The 10,621-nt window shown below is 48.8% G+C and overlaps 3 protein-coding genes across 4 annotated transcripts; 2 read left to right on the top strand and 1 right to left on the bottom strand.

The window, feature by feature from the left end:
• Nucleotides 1–136: 136 nt before the first annotated feature.
• Nucleotides 137–1,926, top strand: SERF2 (small EDRK-rich factor 2). 2 transcript variants are annotated; one of them, XM_029952754.1, is made up of 3 exons: nt 137–244; nt 861–969; nt 1,566–1,926. In XM_029952754.1, the coding sequence occupies exons 1-3, from the start codon at nt 238–240 to the stop codon at nt 1,849–1,851; spliced, it is 402 nt and encodes a 133-aa protein (XP_029808614.1). In that variant the 5' UTR covers nt 137–237; the 3' UTR covers nt 1,852–1,926. The 2 variants fall into 2 exon arrangements, with proteins under 2 accessions (XP_029808614.1, XP_029808615.1); XM_029952755.1 differs by having other exon boundaries at nt 1,589–1,739.
• A 34-nt stretch (nt 1,927–1,960) lies between these two features.
• SERINC4 (serine incorporator 4) lies at nt 1,961–7,431 on the bottom strand. The gene is made up of 12 exons (XM_029952756.1): nt 7,258–7,431; nt 6,587–6,763; nt 6,250–6,428; nt 5,718–5,797; nt 5,493–5,586; nt 5,032–5,243; nt 4,739–4,834; nt 4,515–4,641; nt 4,041–4,113; nt 3,574–3,622; nt 3,273–3,426; nt 1,961–3,089 (listed from the first exon to the last, which is right to left on the bottom strand). Exons 1-12 carry the CDS (start codon nt 7,354–7,356, stop codon nt 2,894–2,896), a joined length of 1,536 nt encoding a protein of 511 aa, XP_029808616.1. The 5' UTR covers nt 7,357–7,431; the 3' UTR covers nt 1,961–2,893.
• On the top strand, nt 7,432–9,238 carry HYPK (huntingtin interacting protein K). The gene is made up of 6 exons (XM_029952239.1): nt 7,432–7,518; nt 7,654–7,706; nt 7,883–8,156; nt 8,477–8,532; nt 8,887–8,938; nt 9,076–9,238. Exons 1-6 carry the CDS (start codon nt 7,432–7,434, stop codon nt 9,169–9,171), a joined length of 618 nt encoding a protein of 205 aa, XP_029808099.1. The 3' UTR covers nt 9,172–9,238.
• Nucleotides 9,239–10,621: the final 1,383 nt, after the last annotated feature.

The raw sequence follows: 10,621 nt of genomic DNA on the forward strand, positions 1-10,621 counted from the left end.
GAAGCCCCGCCCCACGCTGCGCACTCGACCTGTGAACCTCCGCCCCACATCCGCCCGGGCTGGAGCGTGGCCCGCAGCCCCACGTGTTTCTCCCTGCCCAATGGGAAGCCGAGCGCAGGCTTGGAGGGGCGGGAAGGAAAGGACGACTTCGTTACGCTTGGAGAAGGGGGCGGGGCGTGCAACGTCGGACAGAACGAGGGGACGCAACGGAGGCAGGCCGGAGCCGCTGCCGTCGCCATGACCCGTGAGCACCGAGGCCCTCTCTCTCTCTTGCCCCTTTCTCTCCGTCCACCCTAAGCAAGAATGCCGAGTCTTGGCATTGACCTCCTCTTGGCTTTCTCAGAGAGACCTTCTTCTGGGAGGGTTCTTTTGCGACCCTCACGGCGTCCGGAAATCGGCCTTTAGCCCACTGCCACTTCTTGAGAACCCCTCCCCCTCTTCTCGCTCCAGTCAAGCAGAGGCCCTCCGCGACCTTCCGCGGTGTGGGGAGAAGCCCTGCGCCCCTGAGATAGACCCCCCCTACTCTAGATCGCAGCCCATCCCCCATAAGAGACCCAAGCTGTCCATACACTACCACCAGTCTGGACCCCGGTGCCGCCCGAAACTCGAAACATGCCTTAGGCGGACTCCTCGGAACCGTCCTTCCACCTCCCGATTTGACCTGCTTCGTGGCACCTTGCCACCATCGCCTCCCCCCCCGCCATCCCCCGCCCCACTTAGCAGCCTAGGCCCCGATATGGGCCGGTGTCGGGGCCGGGGGATGAGCATGGGACTCTGCTGGTGTCCGGGTGAGGGAAGAGGGTCGCCGGTGTGTGGCCATAAAGGCCACCCGCGTCTCACCTTTTACTTTCTTTCTTTAGGCGGTAACCAGCGCGAGCTTGCCCGCCAGAAGAATATGAAAAAGCAGAGCGACTCGGTTAAGGGAAAGCGCCGGGATGACGGGCTTTCTGCTGCCGCCCGCAAGCAGAGGTAGCCCCAGGGAGGGGAGGGGAAGGGACGGGTGAGACCTGGGCTAGACCGAGGGTTGTACCAGGAAAGAGAGCTACCTCAGGGTTTACATTTGTACTAGTGAGGGGCAGAGTGCATTGCTTCCTCTAGGGTTTTATTTCCTTCCCACCCTCCAAATTGTTAACTCACAGCCTGACAGGAAGGGACTGGGGCGGGTGCCTGCCCTCGGTTGATTTCTGAGTGTCCCCGAGTCTGACCTTAAGGGCAAGGGCAGGGAGCTTCACGTTTCAAATGCGGTAGTGGTTATGACAGCACGGTACTTATGGCCCTCTTTGGTGTTCAGTTTTTCCTCCCTTCTCCCAACCTTCTCACTGGTGTTGCTGGGTGTGGTACTCAGCAAAGAATAGCTTTGGGCCTGTGTGGCCAGACTTCTGACCCCTTAGGCCACAGCCAGATAGAGACTGATTGCCTTTTAAGCCTCAGCTCTCTTCCTCTTGTTCTCCTAGGGTGGGAATACAGCAGGCACACGCTGAATTTTGTCCCATCCACTTCCATCTTATCCTTTGTGCCCTTCATCCCCCTGCATCTTGTCCTTTTTGCCCTCTGGTACCTCCCAGTGCCCCATCATCTCTACCCCTAGGGACTCGGAGATCATGCAGCAGAAGCAGAAAAAGGCAAACGAGAAGAAGGAGGAACCCAAGTAGCTTTGTGGCTTCGTGTCCAACCCTCTTGCCCTTCGCCTGTGTGCCTGGAGCCAGTCCCACCACGCTCGCGTTTTCTCCTGTAGTGCTCACAGGTCCCAGCACCGATGGCATTCCCTTTGCCCTGAGTCTGCAGCGGGTCCCTTTTGTGCTTCCTTCCCCTCAGGTAGCCTCTCTCCCCCTGGGCCACTCCTGGGGGTGAGGGGGTTACCCCTTCCCAGTGTTTTTTATTCCTGTGGGGCTCACCCCAAAGTATTAAAAGTAGCTTTGTAATTTCTTGAGCGCCTGGTTTGACTGGGGGTTTGGGGGGATGGGGATGGAGGAATGGCTACCCTTTCCCACCAAAAGGGGAGAGAACTTTAGACTCTCAAAGGTTTTAGATATGTAGACTAAATGAAACATCACAGAAAAATTCTTTATTATACTACAACAAACAGACAAGCACTCCAGCTATGTGGTAGAGGAATCCTCTAAGAACCATAGGAGCTTCTTTTCTGTGATTTTTGTTCCCACCCAGAGCTTGAACACCATCCCAAGGATGGAGTTGAGGGTCTAAGAAGGAAGGCTTCAAGACCTAAGTTGATGCCCCTCTTTCTCATTCTTCCTCATTTTGCTCGCCTGCTTCATAGTTGGCCCCCAAATCCAGCTGTTCACTGACTTCCCATGGTCAGCTGCTATCTAGTGTTCACATTCTCTTCTGTTCTGTTATTCTTCAAGGATTGAGGGTGGTTTTTGTCTTCCTGGTTCCTTTGACCTCAAGATCAGGATTAAAACCTAGGATGGTCTTTGTTCCTTTCTTTCTGTGTCCTCGTTTGTTCTGGGCTGCTTATCTCCCTGGGCCCAGGACTGGCTTATTTTCCTTTTTTATCTCCAAGGGCAGACCCAAGTAAGTCTTCAGTCCTTGGTCTTTCCCTGCCCCCATCTCCACGCTGAGAGCCAGAAAAGGGCTGGTACCGCACTGTCTGCTGGGATCAGCAGTGGTTCCTGAGCTGCTGACTTGGGAGTTAAGTTCTTGAGCTGGGGTAAAGATGTAATGGAAGCTCCAGTAAGTCATATACTCTGCCCTTGGCATTGAGAGTATGTAGGGCCACTTTCTCCTATTTGTAGTACTGACTTCAGTTTAAAGGGAGATAATTGCCCATTGTGTCCTTGAGGTGTCTGCTGCACTGGACAGTTCCTGAGCCAAAAGTAGAAGTACAACCTCAAGGGAACTCCAGTTTAACAGTACCTAGACTGAATATTTGTTATCTTGTAGGACTGATGCGATGACAGTGTCGCCTGAAAGTATTTGACTGGAGGTCCTGGGTGGGGGACCAACAGAGTGGTGCCAGTAGCAGCCCAAGATAGAGGAGTACACAGGCCCAGCATGAGGCAACCTTGACCCAGAAGGTAGCCCAGCTACCCTTGGTGAAGGTCTTTTCCAGTTCCGCTCCCTCATAGCTGTGGAACGAAAGTCTCTGGTTAGAGAATATGTAGGATCTTAGCTTTTAGACCTGTCCTACCTCCCAGCCAAAGATGATGGAGGATCCATGTGTGTCTCTGGAGAACCCTTTGGACTGGCCTTAAATTGTTCTTCCTAAAATAAGTTTATAGAAGTACATCCCAGGCCCACTTCCATCCTACCTGAACCAGTTGGTAAGGGTAACCATGACATAGAGTGATGCAAGGAAGAAGACAAAATGGAAGGCAGAATAGCTGTAGGAGAAATGCTGGGCTTGCACTGGAGGAGCTGGAGAGGTCTCTTGGTCAGCTGGCCTGGCAGCCCCACCCCTCTGCCCTGGAGAGAGGGAAGGGCTGTTGGGAGTAGTGCCACTGAAACACTTCTTCCCTCCTCCCCCAGTTTCTTTTGTGAAGGTGCTTCCAGGGCTCTTTGGCACTCTGCAGAAATCTACACTTTCTAACGGACATTCTTATGGATACTCACCTTCCTCTGGTTTCACTGTTTCAGGGCAGCAGAAACAGAATGAGGGCTTCTGTAAAACAAAAGGCAGCATGTTTTGGAATGACTTCAAGAATGTGAGGGTATTAATATAGAAAACTCCCCTTTGAACAGATAGTCTGGTATGCAAAGTGGAGGCACATCTGGGTTCAAATTCTAGTTCCAGCATATGAAAACTTTGGTAAGATGTTTAACCTTTTGTGCCTCAATTTCTCCATTTGTAAAATGGAGCAAATACCTACCTCACAGGGTTGTTGTGAGGATTAAATTAAAAGAGATTATGAATGTAAAGTATCTAGCACAGTGCCTAGCACATTGTGGGTACTCAATAAAAGGTAATAGCAGCTAGAATCTGAGTATTCTGGGTAGAGGTTGGTAGGGTGTGTGTGTGTTTCTCTTTGTGTGTAAGGGGCGGGAAGGGCATTGGGGGATATTGAGCTCTCCATCCTCACCTGGAACTCATAGCTGTAAACCTTGATGATCCACAAGGGCCCAAATACCTCAGCCAGGTAGGAAGCCTCATTGCTGAAAAAGAAGAGACAGTTCTCAAGCAGGTCCAGTCAAAAAGCAAGAGGGGTTGCTGGAGATCACGGATTGCTAGCTGGTCCATGTTGGTAATTCTCGGGAGGGTACTGTATCCCCAGAGCCCATTTAACAAAGATTTATAAATCTTGTCATGTGAGGGCCCTAAAATCTTTGTACATATTTTTAATTCTCAAGTCATTCTCCCTGCCCCCTTCATCTCATAGAGATCATCTGACAAGTGCTATTCTTAGAAACTGTTTCTGTTTATGGGGAACTTTCCTCACTCTTGTCTTGCTCTTAAGTTCAAATAAACCATGATCCCAGTCAGTCTCCTGACCATCCTTCTCTGTCCTGGGTATCCTCCCTTCTCTCCTACCTTTCCCCTTGATACTTTTACTCACCAAACAAAAAGCACACAAGTGTACATGATGCCAGTACTCAGCACTGCCAGAAACCTATATGGTGTTGGGGATTCCATTTTACTCACGTCAGGCAGGCACAGAGTGTGATTCTGTCCTTCAAAGATCACTGAGAAGGAACAACAGAAGAAAGGTGGTAAGAACAAAGAACTAAGTATTTGGCATGAACAAAAAAGGGTTTTAGAGAGTCCAGGTCTGGTCCTTACCACTGTCTGGAGGGCGGCTGGACAGCGCAGAGAAAGTCAGATACATGATATAGCAGCTGATGATAGAGGCCTGTAGAAGGCCAGAACGGGGTTGCTCTGGGGAGAATGGAGATCATTGCTTTAGTCTACAGGATAGTCCTTTCCACTCCTAATCACATCTACACTAGAACCCCATCTACACTAGAGCCCCACCCTTTGGAGGAAGCAGAAAATCGACTAAGATTAGGGAGGCTAATGAATATTTCTATGCTAAAGGCCTTCCAGATTTGCAGTGTTGCAAGGCATGTACCCACTGAGGCGGATGCAGGGAGCGATGGAGAGAAAGGAGAGGAGGCCACAGAAACAAAGGTGCAGACTAAGCAGCATCTTGTTGAGCAGGCAGCCAGCTGGGTGTGTGTAGTGGTGAAACAGGAGCACAGCCGCCACACCTGCCATGCTGTAGAATCCCAGGGTGGCCAGCAGTACAGCTAGGAACCAGCAGCAGTCTTGGGCTGCACCTGTCTGCCTAAGGGTAGGATGTGGGCAGTGGCTTGGGGTGGGCTCCACTTATTTTTATCCATTACTGTTCCCCCTTTCCTGGAACAGTTGTGATTACTCATCCCACCTAGCCCACAGAGTCATCACATTTCTGAGCTTTTTGTTAATGCTCAGTTGGAAGTTCTGGGACCACTGACCCTTTGCCTAACCCTACTCGGTCTAATAATGTCAGACAGTCCTCCCAAGAAGAACCTTTGGGGCTAGAGGTGCTCCTTACCAGTTTTTGTTCCATGAATGGGCAAAGGCTGTGATAAGCACCAGCTGCAAAAGGATGAATGTGAAGCCTCCACAGATGCCAATGTAATGCCAGGCTACAAGTGGGGCACCAGTGGGAAAATATAGCTAATTATATCATTACTCCTGGTTTTCTTCCTACCCACTTTTTTCCTTAGAAAAATCTTTTAAGTTACTCGTGCTAATTAGGATATGAGAAGGAAGGTACCTGGGAAGAGATGCTCATCAGGGATGCAGAAGGCAATGGCACAGAGACCTAGCAGGAACAGCAGTTTGAAGAACCAGAAGCTGGTTAGGAGACAAAACAAGACTCAAGAAAAGGCAGAGGAAGTGAACAGTGCCTATGGAGGAAGGCAAAGGAAAAATCAAAACTATAGGAAAGGGGAGAGAAGAGACAACTGTAGGAAAGGAGGAAGCAGTCCTACGTGAGAGGGACTAGAAACTGGCTCATCACAGCCTATTCCAAATTCTAACTTATACCTAAATAACATCTGGACAATGTTTCACAGTTGATAAAGGGTTTGCATATAATAACCCCATTGTTATCTTTATTTTAGAAACTAGAAATTCAAGGAGGGTAAGTATGTGGCTCATGGTCACACAGTAAGTATGGTGAAAATAGAGACTTAAACCTGTTTTTGGACTTTCTATGCTGTTACTTCACCTTGAAACTTCCTTTACTTAGCTTATGTCTACTTCCGTCCCCATCTTCACCCCACCCAAAGTGTATATACACACACCTATTGTGTAGTTGTGCCCGCAGGCTGGTAGGGGAGTGGAGGTGGACTAGCAGCACAGCCTGCAGCAGGTGGAAGGTGGCAGTTCCTGCACATACTCGGTACACAGCCCCAGAACCACTGAGCACTGGGCAGTCAGAGTGGCCAAACAGATGGGCACACAATCCTGAGGGCATCTGGATCTGGAGGGAGAGTGCATGTGAGAAGTGTCAGGGACAGTCATCATGTACAGAGAAGTACTACTTCCTTTCACTTGTCCCCTGCCCCCAATCTGAATCTTTTGTCCATTGAGGTTTTCTCTTTTTTCTTCATATGTTGCGACCTGAACTCTTTCACTTACCCCGTGTGCCTTCCCCCAGACCCTTTCCACTACTGTCCTTGACAGAAGAAGGCAGCAGACTGCTGAGGCCCCCACATGAAGGAGAATGTAGAACAGGCGGCTACAAGTAGACTCTGTGACAAAGGGCCATCTAGTATGGCAGCAGCACGTACAGGGAGCAGGCCCACAGCACGACACCTAGGGGGTAGAGCAGATGTATGTAGGGCAGCATGGTGGAGATTTGCTGAGGAAAGGCTTACATTAATGTATGCATTAGGTTAACCCAAGAGGCTGAATTCCAAAATTTCCCTTTCCCTTTTCTTTCCTTTTACTCAGGAATTCTCAGAATATGGTTCCAAGCTATTTAGGATTGCCTTCCACTGACATCAAGTAGTGCTTTCATCATAAGAGCTGATGCAGGCTTGAGTAGACCTTCCTAAAAGCCTAAGTCACACCTGGCCACCCACCATTCTGTAGACCTATAGATCTGGTACTGGGAAGTGGAAGGATAGGTGGTCTCCGGGCAAAGAGAAAGGACTCAGAGAGGAAAAGAAGACCTATCGTCTTTACTGGCCCTGTGGGTTTTCCTCTCCAGCTTCAGCCACCATTCCCTTCCGTTTTTTTCCCCAGACAGTTCTTGCTCTAGGGACCTTTCAAGGCTTTTTGCCCAAGTATGCTCTCTACGCTCTCACCCGATAGAAGGGAGGATTCACCATGACACTCCTGACTCCAGTGCGTTGTTCCCGTTGGAGAGAGGTGCTGGGGTCTGTGATCGCCTTTGCACCCATCATCCTGGTCCCGGGGATTAGGCCCAGGTCCACCAGATGGAAGGTAGATGAGAAAGCAGTTTTCTTTTATCCTCAACCATGAACTGCCACAGTGCGGGGGTGGTCACCCAGTCTAAGGCAGAATTGGGGCGACATCAGGAAAAGAGCATCGACCTCCAGGATGTGGTAAATTCAAATGTTTCTCTGAAGCTACTTTTTATTCCTGGTCTTTGGGCCACTCAGGCTGTTCTCCCCAGATTAGGGAGCAGTTTGCAAATCTGGCCTCTGGTGGATTAGCATTCTTAATTGGTTTAGGATTAGACGGTATCCAACCAGGTTGAACAGAATTCCTTGGGCGGGGCGGGGGGTGGATGGTGAGGTGGGTAGAATCTAGGTGAAGAGAAGGATGTCAGTTGGGAACGTCTGCAGTGGTGATGGGCTAGGTGTGGGAGAGGGCCTTGGAGAAAACAATACTAGAACCCTGAAAGGAAGTCTGAGAGGCGACCTGTAGTCCCGGTTGAAGCTTCTAGTACCCAAAACATTAATGAAGGTGTGGCTCGAAGCCAGCTCCGCCTCGTCCTCTCCGGGCGGAAGTTTTGGCGCAGCTACCGGAAGTCTTCGTGGGTGGGGCGGGGCCTGTGCGGCAGCACGGTGGGATAGATATGGCTACCGAGGGGGATGTGGAGCTGGAGTTAGAGACTGAGACCGGCGGCCCAGAGCGGCCTCCAGAGAAGCCACGGAAGCATGACAGCGGCGCGGCGGACCTGGAGCGAGTCACCGACTACGCGGAGGAGAAGGAGATCCAGAGTTCCAATCTGGAGACGGTGAGGTTGGCCGTGAGCGTGTCTGGGTGGGCTGAAAGTGGAGCGGCCTCTCAGGTTGTAAGGAACCTCGCTCCAAGAAGGGGACCCCATCTTGTTGGCGGGAGGAGGCAAAAGGGAAACCGTCTCTAGAGCCCTCCGCTTGCAAAAGGAGCTTGATAAAGATTGGGCTTAAGGTAGACAGAATTGAATTAAACCTAGGCCTTGGTTCTTGATAACACTCGTCATCACGAATGGACCCCCTGACCCGCTCGTTATTAGCTTTTTAGATTGTTAGGAATTGTGGGTAGCAGAGTAGTAACTAGATCTTTTTCCCCCCATAGGCAATGTCCGTGATTGGAGACAGAAGATCCCGGGAGCAGAAAGCCAAACAGGAGCGGTAAGTTTTCTGTACCCTACCAGTTCCCTCATACAAAAATAAAGGCATCGTTAAGCTTTTATACCTTGTACTGTTCTTCAGCTCTGTCACCATTTCGTGCATATAAGGTTTACATTTAGTCTTGTGTTGGTTGGAAGGCAAGGCCTCCAGACAGTCCCTGCTGCCTCTCCTAGACTCCAGACAGGAGGGGAAGGGGGCGTTAGGTGACAGGAGTGGGAGTCAATTTGTGCTTTCATTCAACAGTGTTTGCCAGAAGTCATTTATTTGGAAGGCACAGCTAGGAATGATCCTTCCTGGGATGGTGAGGACAGGTGAGTTTAGAGAATGAGGACTAATGTACATGAATATTTACAGGGAGAAGGAACTGGCCAAAGTCACCATTAAGAAGGAAGATCTGGAGCTGATAGTGAGTAGTAATGCTGAACTAGTGTTTACATTGCTTAATTGGGATTGTTTAATGAAACCAGTAGAGTCAGTAAATCTTGGTGGTATTTTAATACTCCAGAAGTGGCTTGGGTAACATCATTGATCCTTTTTGTACAGATGACAGAGATGGAGATCTCACGAGCAGCAGCAGAACGGAGCTTGAGGGAACACATGGGCAACGTGGTAGAGGCTCTTATTGCCCTAACCAACTAATTTGTTTTCTCAGACCCACTCACTGGATTATTTTATTTCAATAAAGACTTTACTTTTTTTGCAGTTATCTTGGATCGAGTGCTATATATATCATACTGTGGCATTTTATTGTGGCATACTGTATTTTATTGTGGCAAATTTACATGTTAGAATATAACTAGAATATAGAATTTAAGCAACTCCCCTCAATCCCCGGATTTAATGAAATTATATGAAGGATCACTGTAGAAAAATACCTCATGACCTCATGTTCACATGCAGATGCTAGGTGGCAGGCCAGGCTCAATTCATCTAATTAGCTCTCAACAGTATTCAAGTATATATGGAGTCTCAGCAAAGTTGTTGAAGCCCATGGCATGGTCTCTACAGTGGTTTATGAATAACTGAAAGAGGAGTACTTACTAAGGAGCCACTGTATATAGATGTAAATAACCATTCTTGTTCATAAGCCACTGAATTAGAATTTAGTGCTGGGGTGGAAACATGCAAGTACAATATAAGATTTGATATATATTGCTTAGATCTTATACAGAATTAATTATGAGAGACTTTGATTTCTGAAGTTGCTTTAGTATTTGAATCCTGAGCCACCATTAACACTGTTATGTTACATTCCATTTACTATTCTGGAGTGAAGACCATTTCACTTGCTGAGCTTCCTCAACTGTAAAATTATACGTATCTGATAGTTTTTTAAAAGAATATTTAAAAAGATTTTTAATGTTTATTTCTTTGAGAGACAGAGCACGAGCTGGAGAGGGTCAGAGAGAGAAGGAGACACAGAATCTGAAGCAGGCTCCAGCATCTGAGCTAGCTGTTGGCACAGAGCCTAACACGGGGGTCGAACACACAAACTGCAAGATCATGACCTGAGCTGAAGTCTTATGCTTGACCGACTGAGCCACCCAGGCGCCCCTTAAAGAATTTTTTAACGTTTATTCATTTGTGAGAGCATGAGTGGGAGAGAGGCAGCAAGAAAGGGAAACAAAAATTCCGAAGCAGGCTCCAGGGTTGAGCTGTGAGCAGAGCACAATATGGGGCTCAAACCCACAAACCGTGAGATCGTGACCTGAGCTGAAGTCAGTCACTTAGCTGAGCCACCCAGGTGCCCCAATAGATTGTTTTAAGAACCTAGGAGGGGTGCCTGGGTGGCTCAGTTGTTTAAGCGTCCAGCTTTGGCTTAGGTCATGCTCTCACCATTTGTGGGTTCGAGCCCCGCGTCCGGCTCTGTGCTGACAGCTAGCTCAGAGCCTGGAGCCTGCTTCAGATTCTGTATCTCCCTCTCTCTCAGACCTTCCCCTGATCGCACTGTCTCTGTCTCTCAAAAATAAATAAAAAACATTAAAAAAAAAAAAGAACCTAGGAGTTGGTGAATGTAAAAAGCTTGGCCTAGTATCTGCCTCAGAGTGGACAAATAGCTATAAACATGTCCTTAAAAAAATTTCAGTGT

Source organism: Suricata suricatta, chromosome 9 (assembly GCF_006229205.1).
Source record: "Suricata suricatta isolate VVHF042 chromosome 9, meerkat_22Aug2017_6uvM2_HiC, whole genome shotgun sequence".
NCBI classification, from domain to species: Eukaryota; Metazoa; Chordata; class Mammalia; order Carnivora; family Herpestidae; genus Suricata; species Suricata suricatta.